The sequence below is a fragment of the Ascaphus truei genome, chromosome 12 (assembly GCF_040206685.1).
Source record: "Ascaphus truei isolate aAscTru1 chromosome 12, aAscTru1.hap1, whole genome shotgun sequence".
Taxonomy (NCBI): domain Eukaryota; kingdom Metazoa; phylum Chordata; class Amphibia; order Anura; family Ascaphidae; genus Ascaphus; species Ascaphus truei.
In genome coordinates, this window is record NC_134494.1 from 18,389,296 (window position 1) to 18,405,553 (window position 16,258).

Genomic DNA, 16,258 nt, shown 5'->3' on the forward strand with positions numbered 1-16,258 from the left:
AATATCGACATACCTTGGAGTTGCCACCTACCTCTAGGTTAACCCCTTTCCTAACAGAGGGACTCATTGCATCTCCCTTCTCAATGGAAACATAAAAATTGTCTGCCGACACATCTCAACTAAAATGTGGACTGACTGCTCAATCTCTTGTGCCAAAATCTCACGGTTTGGTTTAGTTAACTGCCTACACATCTGCCCATTTCTCTACTTGATGCAAAATCCGAGTCGTTCCCTAGTTCCTCCCATTGTTTTGGATACCCCTGTACCCCTGTATCCATCCAATGTACTTTTGAATGCCCTTACTCTAATTGCCGACGCCAAATCTGCAGTGAGGCTGTTCTATGAATTCACTACTTCTGCAGTTAAGAAAGGCATCCTGACACTTCCCCTGAGTTTCGTTGCTTTTATTCTATCATTCATTTTTATCTGAAAATGTACCTTAAATAATAAACTATTTGCGGAGGCAGCAAGAATGACGGTGAAGTAATTAGCGTCACTTTTGCGTTCCTGCTGCCAACCTTAGTAACGAGCCCAGAAGTGTTTCTTTGATGCAGTTCCATATTTTTAAACCAGACTACTTCCTTAATCTAGAAATGCAAAATACAATCCAGAAATTGCTTAAAATCAACTCCCTCTGGACATGTATTTACTGTAGCTCAAGCCATGTTCAGGATAAATGGTCTGTTAAGGCTTTTAAATTAGGGTCTGAGTTTATAACAACATTATAGGACACATATCACTGATTTCTTACATAAATAGATGGTGTCTTACTGGGGGATCAATAAGAAGTGAATAGATGGATTTGGCTTCTAAGGGACCCTGTATGCGAGAGGCCTCCCAATAATCATAAGCCATATAGTATTGGAAACAAGATTGTCTTACGTGTCGCAAACGTGGATCCGTTTGTGGCTGCAGTAGAGTGGGACTCGGTGGTATGGGATATTGTGGTTGCAGTGGAGGTGCTTGTTACTGTAGTAGAAGGCACTGAGGTGACAGTGGTTGGTGTTGTACGGGTGGTGCTAATTGGGGTGCTGGTTACAGTCAACGTAGTCTCTGTGGAGGTTTCTGTAGTTGTTGGTGTGGTTGGCGTTAAGGTGCTGGTGGCTGTTGTGGTCTCAGTGGAGGTGCTGGTGATAACGGGTGTTTGTGTTGTGGTGGCTGTGGAGGTGCTGGTTACTGTGCTTGATGTTGTCGTTGCAGTGGAGGTGCTGCTTGGTGTTGTAGTAGGTGTACTAGTTGGTGTTATATGGATGGTGGTAGTCGGGGCGGTTACTGTGATTGTTGTGGCTGATGTTGAGGGGGTGGCTGAAGTAACATGTGTCACAGTAGAAGTCTCTGTCAATGTAGAAGAACCTGTTACAGAAGAAACAATTACAAGTTTAATGAATGCTTATCTGTAATTTTGTTACTATTACATATTTCATACAGCCTTCCCCATATTACAAAGTAAATGGCATGCAAAACTTTATAATATCACTTGTCACACTTTTCGCAGCATAAACACCTTCGCTACCAGCGTGGCCAACAACTTATTGTGAAGCACTTTATTGCAGACCTCTCGGTCAGTTAAGGATTAATAAAACATGGTCATCTTTAAAAATGAAAGCATTTGTAATACAAATACTGTAAGTTAAAACAGAGAGTATTAAATGTGAATTACAAATCAAGGACATGGAACTAACCAGTCAGAATGCTGCACACACTTTTCAATAAGGGGACATAAAGATGTCCTCTGTCTCTGTGCTGACATGAGAAATGCTCCAGATGAAGAGGAAAGAAGGATGAGGACAGGTTTGTGCGGTTCCAGAAGAAGCCAGTCGGGGTCATTAATGAGGAATGCCACGGAATCACTGTTTCTCTTTCCCCCAAACCCATGAGCTGACATGACATATGGAACTATCCAAGCTAGCTGACTAAACGTTTTGAGGTAACATCTTAACTATTGTTGTTTTTACAAGGTAGATCCAGTTTCTGGTTCAAGTCTTTTCAAATGGTTTCTTATAAGTGATACCTTGTAGATCAACCATACAGTATTGAGCTATAGTATATGTCACTGTAGCTAATTGCTGTAAAAGAGCTAACCAACAATCCTACAGGGAATATGGATGACCGTTGGAATTGCATACCTGGTCCAGATGAACTTGATGAAATAGGGAACTGTTTTTTTTTCCATTTATGCCTGGATTCTCCCAGGTCTAGCCGAAGGAAACAAAGTCACTTGTAAAAGATATAGGCTAACTTACACTCTTAGAACCCAGTTTAGGGAAATATTGTGACATACAACCAAAACAAATCCAATTTTATATATTGAAGAAATTCAAGTACAGTATGGCCAATAGTCATTGCACTTACCTGTTGATGTACTGATTGAAGTAGGCTTTACAACTGGAGCAGTTTGGGGGGAAGTTGGGGCAACAGTAGCAATGGAAGGTTGAAAATCTGTAGTAGTGCCTGTTGGTTTAGTGGTTGATGTAATTGTCGTGACTGAGATGGTGGTAGGTGTATGGGTGGTTACTGTTGTAATTGGGGTTACACTTGTAGCTGTTGATATGCTTGTCTGAGACTTTGAGGTAGTGCTGGGTGTGTGTGTAGTGGTTGTGGATTTAGAGGTTGGTGCGTGAGTGGTGACTGTTGTACTTGGGGTAATAGTTGTACCTGTGGATGTGCTTGTGCGAGTAGTTGAGGTAGTGCTGGGTGTGTGTGTAGTGGCTGTGGAATCAGGGGTTGGTTTGTGGGTGGTGACTGGTGTACCTGTTGATGTGCTTGTGGGAGTAATTGAGGTAGTGCTGGGTGTGTGTGTAGTGGCTGTGGATACAGGGGTTGGTGTGTGGGTGGAGACTGTTGTACTTGGGGTTATAGTTGTACTTGTTGATGTACTTGTGTGAGTAGTTGAGGTAGTGCTGGGTGTGTGTGTAGTGGCTGTGGATACAGGGGTTGGTGTGTGGCTGGTGACTGTTGTACTTGGGGTTATAGTTGTACCTGTTGGTGTGCTTGTGCGAGTAGTTGAGGTAGTGCTGGGTGTGTGTGTAGTGGCTGTGGATTCAGGGGTTGGTGTGTGGGTAGTGACTGTTGTACCTGTTGATGTGCTTGTGCGAGTAGTTGAGGTAGTGCTGGGTGTGTGTGTAGTGGCTGTGGATTCAAGGGTTGGTGTGGGGGTGGTGACTGTTGTACCTGTTGATGTGCTTGTGTGAGTAGTTGAGGTAGTGCTGGGGGTGTGTGTAGTGGCTGTGGATTCAGGGGTTGGTGTGTGGGTGGTGACTGTTGTTCTTGGGGTTACAGTTGTACCTGTTGATGTGCTTGTGCGAGTAGTTGAGGTAGTGCTGGGTGTGTGTGTAGTGGCTGTGGATTCAGGGGTTGGTGTGTGGGTGGTGACTGTTGTACCTGTTGATGTGCTTGTGGGAGTAGTTGAGGTAGTGCTGGGTGTGTGTGTAGTGGCTGTGGATACAGGGGTTGGTGTGTGGGTGGTGACTGTTGTACTTGGGGTTATAGTTGTACCGGTTGATGTGCTTGTGCGAGTAGTTGAGGTAGTGCTGGGTGTGTGTGTAGTGGCTGTGGATTCAGGTGTTGGTGTGTGGGTGGTGACGGTTGTTCTTGGGGTTATAGTTGTACCTGTTGATGTGCTTGTGCGAGTAGTTGAGGTAGTGCTGGGTGTGTGTGTAGTGGCTGTGGATTCAGGGGTTGGTGTGGGGGTGGTGACTGTTGTACCTGTTGATGTACTTGTGCGAGTAGTTGAAGTAGTGCTGGGTGTGTGTGTAGTGGCTGTGGATTCAGGGGTTGGTGTGTGGGTGGTGACTGTTGTACTTGGGGTTATAGTTGTACCTGTTGATGTGCTTGTGGGAGTAGTTGAGGTAGTGCTGGGTGTGTGTGTAGTGGCTGTGGATTCAGGGGTTGGTGTGTGGGTGGTGACTGTTGTACTTGGGGTTATAGTTGTACCTGTTGATGTGCTTGTGGGAGTAGTTGAGGTAGTGCTGGGTGTGTGTGTAGTGGCTGTGGATTCAGGGGTTGGTGTGGGGGTGGTGACTGTTGTACCTGTTGATGTGCTTGTGGGAGTAGTTGAGGTAGTGCTGGGTGTGTGTGTAGTGGCTGTGGATTCAGGGGTTGGTGTGTGGGTGGTGACTGTTGTACTTGGGGTTATAGTTGTACCTGTTGATGTGCTTGTGGGAGTAGTTGAGGTAGTGCTGGGTGTGTGTGTAGTGGCTGTGGATTCAGGGGTTGGTGTGGGGGTGGTGACTGTTGTACCTGTTGATGTGCTTGTGCGAGTAGTTGAGGTAGTGCTGGGTGTGTGTGTAGTGGCTGTGGATTCAGGGGTTGGTGTGTGGGTGGTGACTGTTGTTCTTGGGGTTATAGTTATACCTGTTGATGTGCTTGTGCGAGTAGTTGAGGTAGTGCTGGGTGTGTATGTAGTGGCTGTGGATTCAGGGGTTGGTGTGTCGGTGGTGACTGTTGTTCTTGGGGTTATAGTTGTACCTGTTGATGTGCTTGTGCGGGTAGTTGAGATAGTGCTGGGTGTGTGTGTAGTGGCTGTGGATTCAGGGGTTGGTGTGGGGGTGGTGACTGTTGTACCTGTTGAAGTGCTTGTGGGAGTAGTTGAAGTAGTGCTGGGTGTGTGTGTAGTGGCTGTGGATTCAGGGGTTGGTGTGTGGGTGGTGACTGTTGTTCTTGGGGTTATAGTTGTACCTGTTGATGTGCTTGTGGGAGTAGTTGAGGTAGTGCTGGGGGTGTGTGTAGTGGCTGTGGATTCAGGGGTTGGTGTGTGGGTCATGACGGTTGTACTTGGGGTTATAGTTGTACCTGTTGAAGTGCTTGTGCGAGTAGTTGAGGTAGTGCTCTGGGTGTGTGTAGTGGCTGTGGATTCAGGGGTTGGTGTGTGGGTCATGACGGTTGTACTTGGGGTTATAGTTGTACCTGTTGATGTGCTTGTGCGAGTAGTTGAAGTAGTGCTGGGGGTGTGTGTAGTGGCTGTGGATTCAGGGGTTGGTGTGGGGGTGGTGACTGTTGTACCTGTTGATGTACTTGTTTGAGTAGTTGAGGTAGTGCTGGGTGTGTGTGTAGTGGCTGTGGATTCAGGGGTTGGTGTGTGGGTGGTGACTGTTGTACTTGGGGTTATAGTTGTACCTGTTGATGTGCTTGTGCGGGTAGTTGAGGTAGTGCTGGGTGTGTGTGGAGTGGCTGTGGATTCAGGGGTTGGTGTGGGGGTGGTGACTGTTGTACCTGTTAATGTGCTTGTGTGAGTAGTTGAAGTAGTGCTGGGTGTGTGTGTAGTGGCTGTGGATTCACGGGTTGGTGTGTGGGTGGTGACTGTTGTACCTGTTGATGTGCTTGTGTGAGTAGTTGAAGTAGTGCTGGGTGTGTGTGTAGTGGCTGTGGATTCAGGGGTTGGTGTGTGGGTGGTGACTGTTGTTCTTGGGGTTATAGTTGTACCTGTTGATGTGCTTGTGCGAGTAGTTGAGATAGTGCTGGGTGTGTGTGTAGTGGCTGTGGATTCAGGGGTTGGTGTGTGGGTGGTGACTGTTGTACCTGTTGATGTGCTTGTGGGAGTAGTTGAGGTAGTGCTGGGTGTGTGTGTAGTGGCTGTTAATTCAGGGGTTGGTGTGTGGGTGGTGACTGCTGTGCCTGTTGAAGTGCTTGTGGGAGTAGTTGAGGTAGTGCTGGGGGTGTGTGTAGTGGCTGTGGATTCAGGGGTTGGTGTGGGGGTGGTGACTGCTGTGCCTGTTGATGTGCTTGTGCGAGTAGTTGAGGTAGTGCTGGGGGTTTGTGTAGTGGCTGTGGATTCAGGGGTTGGTGTGGGGGTGGTGACTGTTGTACCTGTTGATGTGCTTGTGTGAGTAGTTGAGGTAGTGCTGGGGGTGTGTGTAGTGGCTGTGGATTCAGGGGTTGGTGTATGGGTGGTGACTGTTGTTCTTGGGGTTACAGTTGTACCTGTTGATGTGCTTGTGCGAGTAGTTGAGGTAGTGCTGGGTGTGTGTGTAGTGGCTGTGGATTCAGGGGTAGGTGTGTGGGTGGTGACTGTTGTTCTTGGGGTTATAGTTGTACCTGTTGATGTGCTTGTGCGAGTAGTTGAGGTAGTGCTGGGTGTGTGTGTAGTGGCTGTGGATTCAGGGGTTGGTGTGTGGGTGGTGACTGTTGTACTTGGGGTTATAGTTGTACCTGTTGATGTGCTTGTGGGAGTAGTTGAGGTAGTGCTGGGTGTGTGTGTAGTGGCTGTGGATTCAGGGGTTGGTGTTTGGGTGGTGACTGTTGTACCTGTTGATGTGCTTGTGTGAGTAGTTAAGGTAGTGCTGGGGGTGTGTGTAGTGGCTGTGGATTCAGGGGTTGGTGTATGGGTGGTGACTGTTGTTCTTGGGGTTACAGTTGTACCTGTTGATGTGCTTGTGCGAGTAGTTGAGGTAGTGCTGGGTGTGTGTGTAGTGGCTGTGGATTCAGGGGTTGGTGTGTGGGTGGTGACTGTTGTACCTGTTGAAGTGCTTGTGCGAGTAGTTGAGGTAGTGCTGGGTGTGTGTGTAGTGGCTGTGGATTCAGGGGTTGGTGTGGGGGTGGTGACTGTTGTACCTGTTGATGTGCTTGTGGCAGTAGTTGAGGTAGTGCTGGGGGTGTGTGTAGTGGCTGTGGATTCAGGGGTTGGTGTGTCGGTGGTGACTGTTGTTCTTGGGGTTATAGTTGTACCTGTTGATGTGCTTGTGCGGGTAGTTGAGATAGTGCTGGGTGTGTGTGTAGTGGCTGTGGATTCAGGGGTTGGTGTGGGGGTGGTGACTGTTGTACCTGTTGATGTGCTTGTGTGAGTAGTTGAAGTAGTGCTGGGTGTGTGTGTAGTGGCTGTGGATTCAGGGGTTGGTGTGTGGGTGGTGACTGTTGTTCCTGGGGTTATAGTTGTACCTGTTGATGTGCTTGTGCGAGTAGTTGAGGTAGTGCTGGGTGTGTGTGTAGTGGCTGTTGATTCAGGGGTTAGTGTGTCGGTGGTGACTGTTGTTCTTGGGGTTACAGTTGTACCTGTTGATGTGCTTGTGCGAGTAGTTGAGGTAGTGCTGGGTGTGTGTGTAGTGGCTGTGGATTCAGGGGTTGGTGTGTGGGTGGTGACTGTTGTTCTTGGGGTTATAGTTGTACCTGTTGATGTGCTTGTGCGAGTAGTTGAGGTAGTGCTGGGTGTGTGTGTAGTGGCTGTGGATTCAGGGGTTGGTGTGGGGGTGGTGACTGTTGTACCTGTTGATGTGCTTGTGTGAGTAGTTGAAGTAGTGCTGGGTGTGTGTGTAGTGGCTGTGGATTCAGGGGTTGGTGTGTGGGTGGTGACTGTTGTTCTTGGGGTTATAGTTGTACCTGTTGATGTGCTTGTGCGAGTAGTTGAGGTAGTGCTGGGTGTGTGTGTAGTGGCTGTGGATTCAGGGGTTGGTGTGTGGGTGGTGACTGTTGTACCTGTTGAAGTGCTTGTGGGAGTAGTTGAAGAAGTGCTGGGTGTGTGTGTAGTGGCTGTGGATTCAGGGGTTGGTGTGTGGGTGGTGACTGTTGTTCTTGGGGTTATAGTTGTACCTGTTGATGTGCTTGTGCGAGTAGTTGAGGTAGTGCTGGGTGTCTGTGTAGTGGCTGTGGATTCAGGGGTTGGTGTGTGGGTGGTGACTGTTGTACCTGTTGAAGTGCTTGTGGGAGTAGTTGAAGTAGTGCTGGGTGTGTGTGTAGTGGCTGTGGATTCAGGGGTTGGTGTGTGGGTGGTGACTGTTGTACTTGGGGTTATAGTTGTACCTGTTGATGTGCTTGTGGGAGTAGTTGAGGTAGTGGTGGGTGTGTGTGTAGTGGCTGTGGATTCAGGTGTTGGTGTTTGGGTGGTGACTGTTGTACCTGTTGATGTGCTTGTGTGAGTAGTTGAGGTAGTGCTGGGGGTGTGTGTAGTGGCTGTGGATTCAGGGGTTGGTGTATGGGTGGTGACTGTTGTTCTTGGGGTTACAGTTGTACCTGTTGATGTGCTTGTGCGAGTAATTGAGGTAGTGCTGGGTGTGTGTGTAGTGGCTGTGGATTCAGGGGTTGGTGTGTGGGTGGTGACTGTTGTACCTGTTGATGTACTTGTGCGAGTAGTTGAAGTAGTGCTGGGTGTGTGTGTAGTGGCTGTGGATTCAGGGGTTGGTGTGTGGGTGGTGACTGTTGTACTTGGGGTTATAGTTGTACCTGTTGATGTGCTTGTGGGAGTAGTTGAGGTAGTGCTGGGTGTGTGTGTAGTGGCTGTGGATTCAGGGGTTGGAGTGGGGGTGGTGACTGTTGTACCTGTTGATGTGCTTGTGCGAGTAGTTGAGGTAGTGCTGGGTGTGTGTGTAGTGGCTGTGGATTCAGGGGTTGGTGTGTGGGTGGTGACTGTTGTACTTGGGGTTATAGTTGTACCTGTTGATGTGCTTGTGCGAGTAGTTGAAGTAGTGCTGGGTGTGTGTGTAGTGGTTGTGGATTCAGGGGTTGGTGTGTGGGTCGTGACTGTTGTACTTGGGGTTATAGTTGTACCTGTTGATGTGCTTGTGCGAGTAGTTGAGGTAGTGCTGGGGGTGTGTGTAGTGGCTGTGGATTCAGGGGTTGGTGTGGGGGTGGTGACTGTTGTACCTGTTGATGTGCTTGTGCGAGTAGTTGAGGTAGTGCTGGGTGTGTGTGTAGTGGCTGTGGATTCAGGGGTTGGTGTGTGGGTGGTGAATGTTGTAATTGGAGTCACAGTTTTAGTTGTGCTTGTTTGAATAGTCGAGGTTGTGCTTGGTGTGTGTGTATTGGTTGTTGATTCAGTGGTAGGTATGTGGGTGCTGGCTGAGTGAGTGGTGACTGTTGTAATTGGGGTTATTGTTGATGTGCTTGTCAGATAAGTTGAGGTGTGGGTTGTAGCTATAGGTGTGAGGCTGGTGGCTGTAAAGGTAGTGGGCATATGCGTAGTCACTGAAGATTCACTGGGTAAATAGCTGGTGCCCGGTGTAGCGGTTTTGGGTGCGCTGGTTGGTGTCTGCGTTGTAGCTGATGCAGCTGTGCTTGATGGTTCAAATGTGGTGGCTTTTGACTCTGTTGCTGATGAAGCAGAAGAGTTAGGTGGAGATTGTGTGCTATGGACTGTAGCTGACGTGCTTGTTGCAGTTGAGTAAATCACCGACGTTTGCTGTGTTGTGTATTTGGCAGTTGTTGGTACTTTAGTTATACTTGACTCCTCAGTTGACTTGTGTGTAATAGCTGATGCCGTCAGCGTTGTGGAAGTTGATGTTTCCGATGTGGTTGAAAAGGTTTTGGTTGAAGACTCAGTGGGGATAACAGTGGTGGATGATGTATCTTGACTCAGAGTTGTCGATGGCTCCTCTGAGGTTACTGTTATTGTGGGTGGCGAGGCCGATGGAGTTCTTAATGTCTCCAACGTTGTAGCCGACGTTTCTTTTGTGGCTAGAAGAAATAAAATTGTGCATAAAGCCATGGTGACGCTTTATGATAGGATCTTGATAACGGAGCAAAGATGGAACAGCAACATTGTGGTCATCCGTTAAGTCAAGTAATGCAAAATCAATATTGCCTGGGTATACAGAAATATTACTTCCACTTGTCAGGCCGCTTCTTTTCATATTGCAAGGAACTCATGAAACAAGAAAAGATACTGTATATGAATAGACTAGAATGACTTAAGTTCCATAGCTTGGAAGTTATTTATATAGATGGTTATGTGTATGGATTATTCTTTTGGCTCAGCTACCATAACATTGGCTGAAGACCAGCTGAATTTTAAATAAATATGTTAATTAGAAATATTCCTAAAAGCAGAGGTTCTCGTTTACAAAATGTGCCAAGCACAATAACTAAAAAATGTGCACATTTCACAAAGAAAACTTTATTACTTACTGTAGCTTGAAGAGCTTGGATATTATATTTGTGTTGAGTCTTGCAATCTCCTACAGTACCTCTGTTGATAAACTTGGCCCGTTCTTAAGTCAAAAATGTTCATCCCAAATGAAGAGTTCTTGAAACTAGATTTTGCCGTTAGGATTCGGTCTCCCAACATTTACAATTGTTTGTAAATGTAAAATCCCAGTGTTGGGATTTTTTTTAGTCTAAGTCAATCTTCTTACCTCCAGTGTCAGCATTCATTTATGTAGAGGTCTTCAAAGAGGTCGACTGCTGCTGAGTTGAAAATACTGTACCAATGCTGTCTTGACTTGGCAATTCAATGATTTTGCCAAATCTTCTTTACAACGCCACATTTCCATAGAAAGCCCATCAGTGCTCACTTTGTGTTCCAGTAACTCTGTTACTGCAAGACATTTTCCATGTCCAGGGAAAACCAGGGTAAAATTCCATCTCCATTGAGTGGTGCTCTGAACCATACATAAAGTTGCATACTGTACAGTATCCCACTCAAACACTCATGAGGAGAAGGCCTTCCCCGACTGAACATGTAAAGTATGGAGTTGTATGATTACTGAAGCAAAAGATTAAGGAGGATCATAGATATTCAGGAAAAAGAACAAAGCCCCATTCAGACTGGAAGACCCGCAGATTGGAATATTACGTTATAAATACAAGCCGTAACAGGTTGTGTGAGATGATGAATCACAAGTTACTTCATACGGATTGAATTAATGATTGGTAGCCATATAAACATATCTGTTATATTGTTCACTGCAAACATAGATGATATATATATATATATATATATATATATATATATATATATATATATATATATATATAATATATATATATATACATACATACATACATACATACATACATATATATATATATATATATATATATATATATATATATATATATATATATATACATTAGTCACCTCAGTGCTAGAGTGGCAGCTGCTATCCAAATGTTTCATGTCTGGACATGAAAAGCCAATCATCATTAATTCTTCATAATATTGGTCAACGTGGTGAGTTACTGTAAGCTACCGACATGGCTATAACGACTAATACTTATTGTAGAAGTGTTGCCAAAGCCTTTTAGTATATTGTTAACATTGAAAAACAAGATATTAACTCATATTGACCAAGTATTATATTAAAAGGCAAAGAAACACGAGCAATCAATCATTAACATTTTATCATATGGTTTGTCTCACCAGAAAGTACCGTGCCTTATCTACATACTGTATTCTTAAAACAGAAGTGTGGCCTATTCGAGGGCCATGGGATAATTTTACAGGTAAGTGGTTATAATAAGACGGTCAGTGAAGCAACTCTAGTGTACGAACTACCACTGTTTTAGGGTGTCCTCATGTCTATAGCACTTATGAAAAGGTTTCAGACGCCTACTGCCAAAATAGCTTATTAAGTCATGTGTGACGAAGTAGTTAGCCATTTACTTATGCATATCAATTTGGATTTCACAATAATTTAGGGAAGCAAATATGGGTATATCAGAAACCCAAACCAAACACTGGTTGTTTAAGCCCGTCACTACTGCAAACACAAGAAGCTTGCTCTCTCTATAGAGTGACGGGTGGCATTGGATTACTTTCTGAGACAAAGTATGATAGTTTCACATAGCAGACATTATTCATTTTTGCTTACCTCCAGTAGAATCTGCTTGGTGCACTGAAAGTTCTTACCTTCTACAAAATCTTCCATCGTAGTTCAAAATGTCATCCTGAAGGTGTGCCCAGACTGATGTTGCTGCCAATGCAGATGTTTTTGATCTCCTTGCTATTTGGTGATGCCAAGGTCCACATATAGGCATGGATGGCCCAAATACAGTGAACTTAAAGTATCACAGTTTGCTATGATCTGGCACTCTCTGATATTACTACAACAGGTGCCTCTCACACAGCTCCTATTCGTGGAACGTTATGACATCTGTGGGAGCTGTCTCTCCTCACTGGTACCAATCTATTTAGAATGTTGCCAGCCTTCAGCTTACACAAGGGAGTAAATCTACAATAATCATTGATAATTCCAAGACAAACCTTTTATTTCAAGATGGGTTACTTGCTTGAACTTCTTCCTGGAATCCCGTAAGTCAAATTCTCCCAGGTAAGGTTGGGCAGTCTTACCATGCTAACATACTGATTATGTATGGGTGGGAGACTCTGCTGAGCATGTGATAGGTTGGTTCAGCTAAAACACATTTTAAGGACGGGCACTTACTTTCTGTTGGAACGTGGGTAGAAGCTGAAACAAAAAATAGAGAGGATTCTTAGAGAGCACACCATGTATGCAGTGTATTAAGAGGGACTTATACTACACAGCCATTAATATAATATGTTTATGTAATGCAAAATTAAGTAGTCCCGATAACCGGTTCATTACAAGAACAGGAGGAAGAAGGTTGCACATTGATTTCGTTTTAGGGACACGGCAACCTCATAAAAAGGACAGGAGGAAAGCATTATGTAGCATTTAGACAACTAATTTATTTTTAAGCATTTAGAGAACAGAGACTGGAAAACATTATTCTGGCGTTACAATGGTAACTACAGTACTTACATGTAACTGGAGTTGTAGAATATACAGCTGGAAAAAAAATTGCACCAGATATTATCTTTACATAACATTGCGTGTGTAAAAGATTGTGCGTTGGGGTGGAAATAGAAAAGACACCTATGTAACATCCATTGGTACTAGAAGTGGGATTTTACTTGCAACATATTAAGCGTTTTTATGTCTACGGAAGAAGAAGCCAAATGTTTTCAATATGGCTATTAATGAGGGCTAAGTAGCCGCATGAGTGGGCTTTGTCTACAATCAACATGTGTGGGAAAGGCTGTATTCATTCTATTTTCTCTAAAGATGGGGAATGCTGGGATCGTGCTGCTTATACAGGTGTTGAATAAGGAGGCCAGCCACCTGACCTAAGGGCCAGGTGATATATTGAGATGATTTTCGCCCAAAGTCTATGTGATATCTGGGGCTTGAGTCCTTCAATGATAGAAGACAGAACAAACCTGTGCTTGTCGTAGGGATTGTGGTCGTAGTTGATAGTGCCACTGGGAAAGAAAACAAAGACGACCCATAAGGAACCCATCCACTTTTCCCATAAGGTTGGGAGACTTGCTTTATGATGCTTGTGTATCAGACTAACACGAGAGTAATTCACAGATAAATCACGTCATATTTACTAAGAAGTGCTACTCCGTAAGACCTTTCTTAGTGGAAAACACTTTATATTCCCATTCAAGTGAATGGGCCATGAAAGGACACATTTAGTAAGCAGTGTTACTCCATAAGACACCTTCCATCCTGGAAAAAAAGCTTACAGTTCATTTGAATGGGAGTTAAAGGGTCAGATTTACCAAGACATATTGAAACATGTCTTATGGAGCAAGGCTGTTTAGTAAATATGGCCTGCAGTTCCTTCCAGTCTCTTCTTACAGTGTAGGGTATATCAGCAAAAGGAACTGGTAAGGTCTCAAAAGCTTGTAGTACAAACTACACCTGCAGTATGAAGAATTGAGATGGTCCATAAAAAAAGGGTATCACAACCAGCAATGAACCTACATTTATCTTCCAATATACATTGTTCGAATTATCCAGTTCTGCACCAGCCAACCTCAATTTATGTATTCTACCCCATGTACATGTACAATGCTCTATAGTATATGGTCATTTACAGGTCTTGCGCAGATGTTTGGTGCTACTTTCTTAAGAGCACTGCTCTCAGGACCTCTTGTCCCGCAAAAAGAAATACTAAAATAGGAAATACTAAAATAGGTGGAAGAGAGCAAACAGACAACGGTTCTTGCGTATTACCCTTTTTTGGAATCAAGATAATTTAAAAAGCTATATATGCACTAAAATAAGCAGTGGTTGGTAAGGAGAACACCAAGTTAGGTCCTTCACTCTCCTTGTCTACCACCGGCTTGTCTCCGATGTCGGCTGCTGCTGCCCTGCTTCATCTGGACGACATTGCCCGCTACTAGCGGCGGCTGTGTGACAGCCGGGCACAGTACAGTACAAAGCCTCACGTCCGGAGTCCCCAGAGCTTGACGTCATTAATCTGCAACACTACCGCCACCAGGAGAGGACAACGATGTCCAGAGGGAGCCAAAGAACAGCAAGGCTACAGCAGCAGACATCTAAGACCAGACAGGGAGAACGAAGGACCTTACCTGATGTGCGTTTTACCTAGCATTGTTATTGTGAGTGCAAATATTGTTTTTTCATTTATATTGATCTCTTTATCCGGATTTCAATAAAGGGTAATACACAAGTTGTCACTGTGTTCTTCCAACAGTTTTAGGATTTCTACCTAGAGTTGCCAGGCGCCTTCTCCAAAAATACTGGGCACAATGGTGAAAGGTGCGACGAGCTCGAGACACCCCCCCCCCTCTCACCTCGCTCCATGCTGTTTCCTCCTCTCCTTGGCCCCACCCCCAGACTCATGACACCTCCTCCTGATTGGCTGCATTACCCATTGGCAGCTGCCAATCAGGATGGAGGAAGCTGCCCAGCCCCCTAGCAACAGCCCTGCTCTGGCCCTGCTCAGGGAAATCCTGTGGCTCCCTCAAGCCAGTCAGGTCACTATGTCCAGAGAGGTAATACCGGACACATACATGTCCATTATTACTTATAGTTTTTTACTGGCCAGAGTGTCCAAATGCAGGACCGTCCAGTTCAATACGGGACACCTGGCAACCCTATAAACCCCATATAAATAAAGTAAGGGGTTGGTGAAGGCAATTCAGGAGTAAAATTGATTCCAAGGTTCCTATTCAATATCAGTAGACCATAGCGTCCTGGACATTAGATTTATTATGCGTACTGGCAACTTACCACATGGCATGCAAGTCTGCGTGTCCAGGTCATAGTAGTGGTCAGGATTGCACTGGTAACAGCCTGAGAGGAAAGACAAACTATATCAGCCATGATGCCTTGAGGAATGCCACTATGTCTCATATTAACTATGCAAAGACACTTTCTGTAGTCTGAAAACACTATATAATTTCTATAACATATATAAATGTTAAGGATGGTACCTTCAGAGTTCTGATGTGGATACGTATGCGGGGCGAATGGGCACTGGCAGGGCTGGTAGTGCCACGTGCAGTTCACCTCCGGGACGTATTCGTAGCCGTCCCCCGTGGGTTTGTGTGTGTTTTGGTAGTCGCAATACGGGGCTGAAAAACACATGGAAAGCAATTGTCAATGTAAAGTACAGTATTTCTGGGGATTTGGTGCTTTAAAGTATATACTGGTGTAGCTCCAATGTGAGAAGTACTCGGCCACATAACACTCTCTCCAGCAGTTTGCAGGTTGATGATGTGTTCTTTAGCTTTGTCATACTGGCCAACAAACACCTAGAACAACAGTGTTAAAAGAATCCAGTCTTTCCTCAGATCTTACACTATTAATTGCTAACAGAACAGCAAAAGGGAATAAAGAAAAAGCTTAAGTTGACGCTTATGGATTTACCAAGTAAGCCCTGAAAACTCAACAGTGAAAATGTCAAGAAGAAATATCTCAGAACACACTAGTACATGAAGCTTTGTTAGGTGCTAATTAAACACAACACAAAACCCCAGCAAGCTCTTTTTGGGAACCCCTGAGCCGCAATATGTATATAAGTGTCAAAAAGGAGAGCTATTGATCGTGGCATATGTATACAACAGATGACAGAGAAGCCCAATGCTACATCCAACATGACAAAAATACACAGTAAAATACTTATATATTCTCTTGAAAAGGGGTCATTTAGTTTAACCCTTTGGCCAAAGCATTGTAAGCTTGTGAGCCACGACAAGGTGCTAATTAAGAGCCCCTACCTTGCTGGAGAGAGGATAAGTCAGAGTTGCAGTGATCAGAGCCAAGTTATGTAGTTATACAGTAGATGAGGTTGAAAAAAAGACATATGCCCATGGAGTTGAACCTATGTTAAATTTAGACCCCACATACTTAACCTATATTTGTATTTACAGTATTTTGATCCAGAGGAAGGGAAAAAAACAAAAGCAATATTTAGGAAAACCACAATGGTGACTATATTTTAATCATCACCAAGTGGCCACCAAACTCCACACGAGAACTTACGGCAGAAGTCTGGGGTTCTCCAGTCGACGCAGACGCCAGCGGTCAGGCATGCCGTGGCATAGGCCTGGACAGACTCACAGACGCACTGACAGTCCCCGCCTGTGTCACAGCCGCAGGCGTCGTGCAGACAAGATTGATAGAATGTAATGTAGTTCACCTACAACAGAGACATTCAGGAAATTAAAGACAAAAGTAACCAAATGATTATCTTGCCATAGTCCCTTTCTCTATCATGTCCCCACTCTCTACTTGCTTTCTCTATATTTTATATCACACCCCACCTCCTTTCT

At 44.9% G+C, this 16,258-nt stretch overlaps 1 protein-coding gene across 3 annotated transcripts in view; it reads right to left on the reverse strand.

Annotated features, from left to right (window-relative positions):
* The window catches only part of MUC6 (mucin 6, oligomeric mucus/gel-forming), a 74,627-nt gene that overhangs the window by 15,355 nt on the left and 43,014 nt on the right, over nucleotides 1-16,258 (reverse strand). For 2 of the 3 annotated variants that reach the window (XM_075566854.1, XM_075566853.1), the window contains exons 29-36: nucleotides 15,969-16,125; nucleotides 14,918-15,058; nucleotides 14,715-14,777; nucleotides 12,887-12,928; nucleotides 12,429-12,455; nucleotides 12,090-12,113; nucleotides 2,353-9,381; nucleotides 883-1,353 (exon numbers count right to left, since the gene is read on the reverse strand). In XM_075566854.1, coding sequence (XP_075422969.1) covers nucleotides 883-1,353; nucleotides 2,353-9,381; nucleotides 12,090-12,113; nucleotides 12,429-12,455; nucleotides 12,887-12,928; nucleotides 14,715-14,777; nucleotides 14,918-15,058; nucleotides 15,969-16,125 — 7,954 coding nt within the window. The remainder of the gene's footprint in view (nucleotides 1-882; nucleotides 1,354-2,352; nucleotides 9,382-12,089; nucleotides 12,114-12,428; nucleotides 12,456-12,886; nucleotides 12,929-14,714; nucleotides 14,778-14,917; nucleotides 15,059-15,968; nucleotides 16,126-16,258) is intronic. The other variant, XM_075566856.1, reaches the window with a different exon arrangement.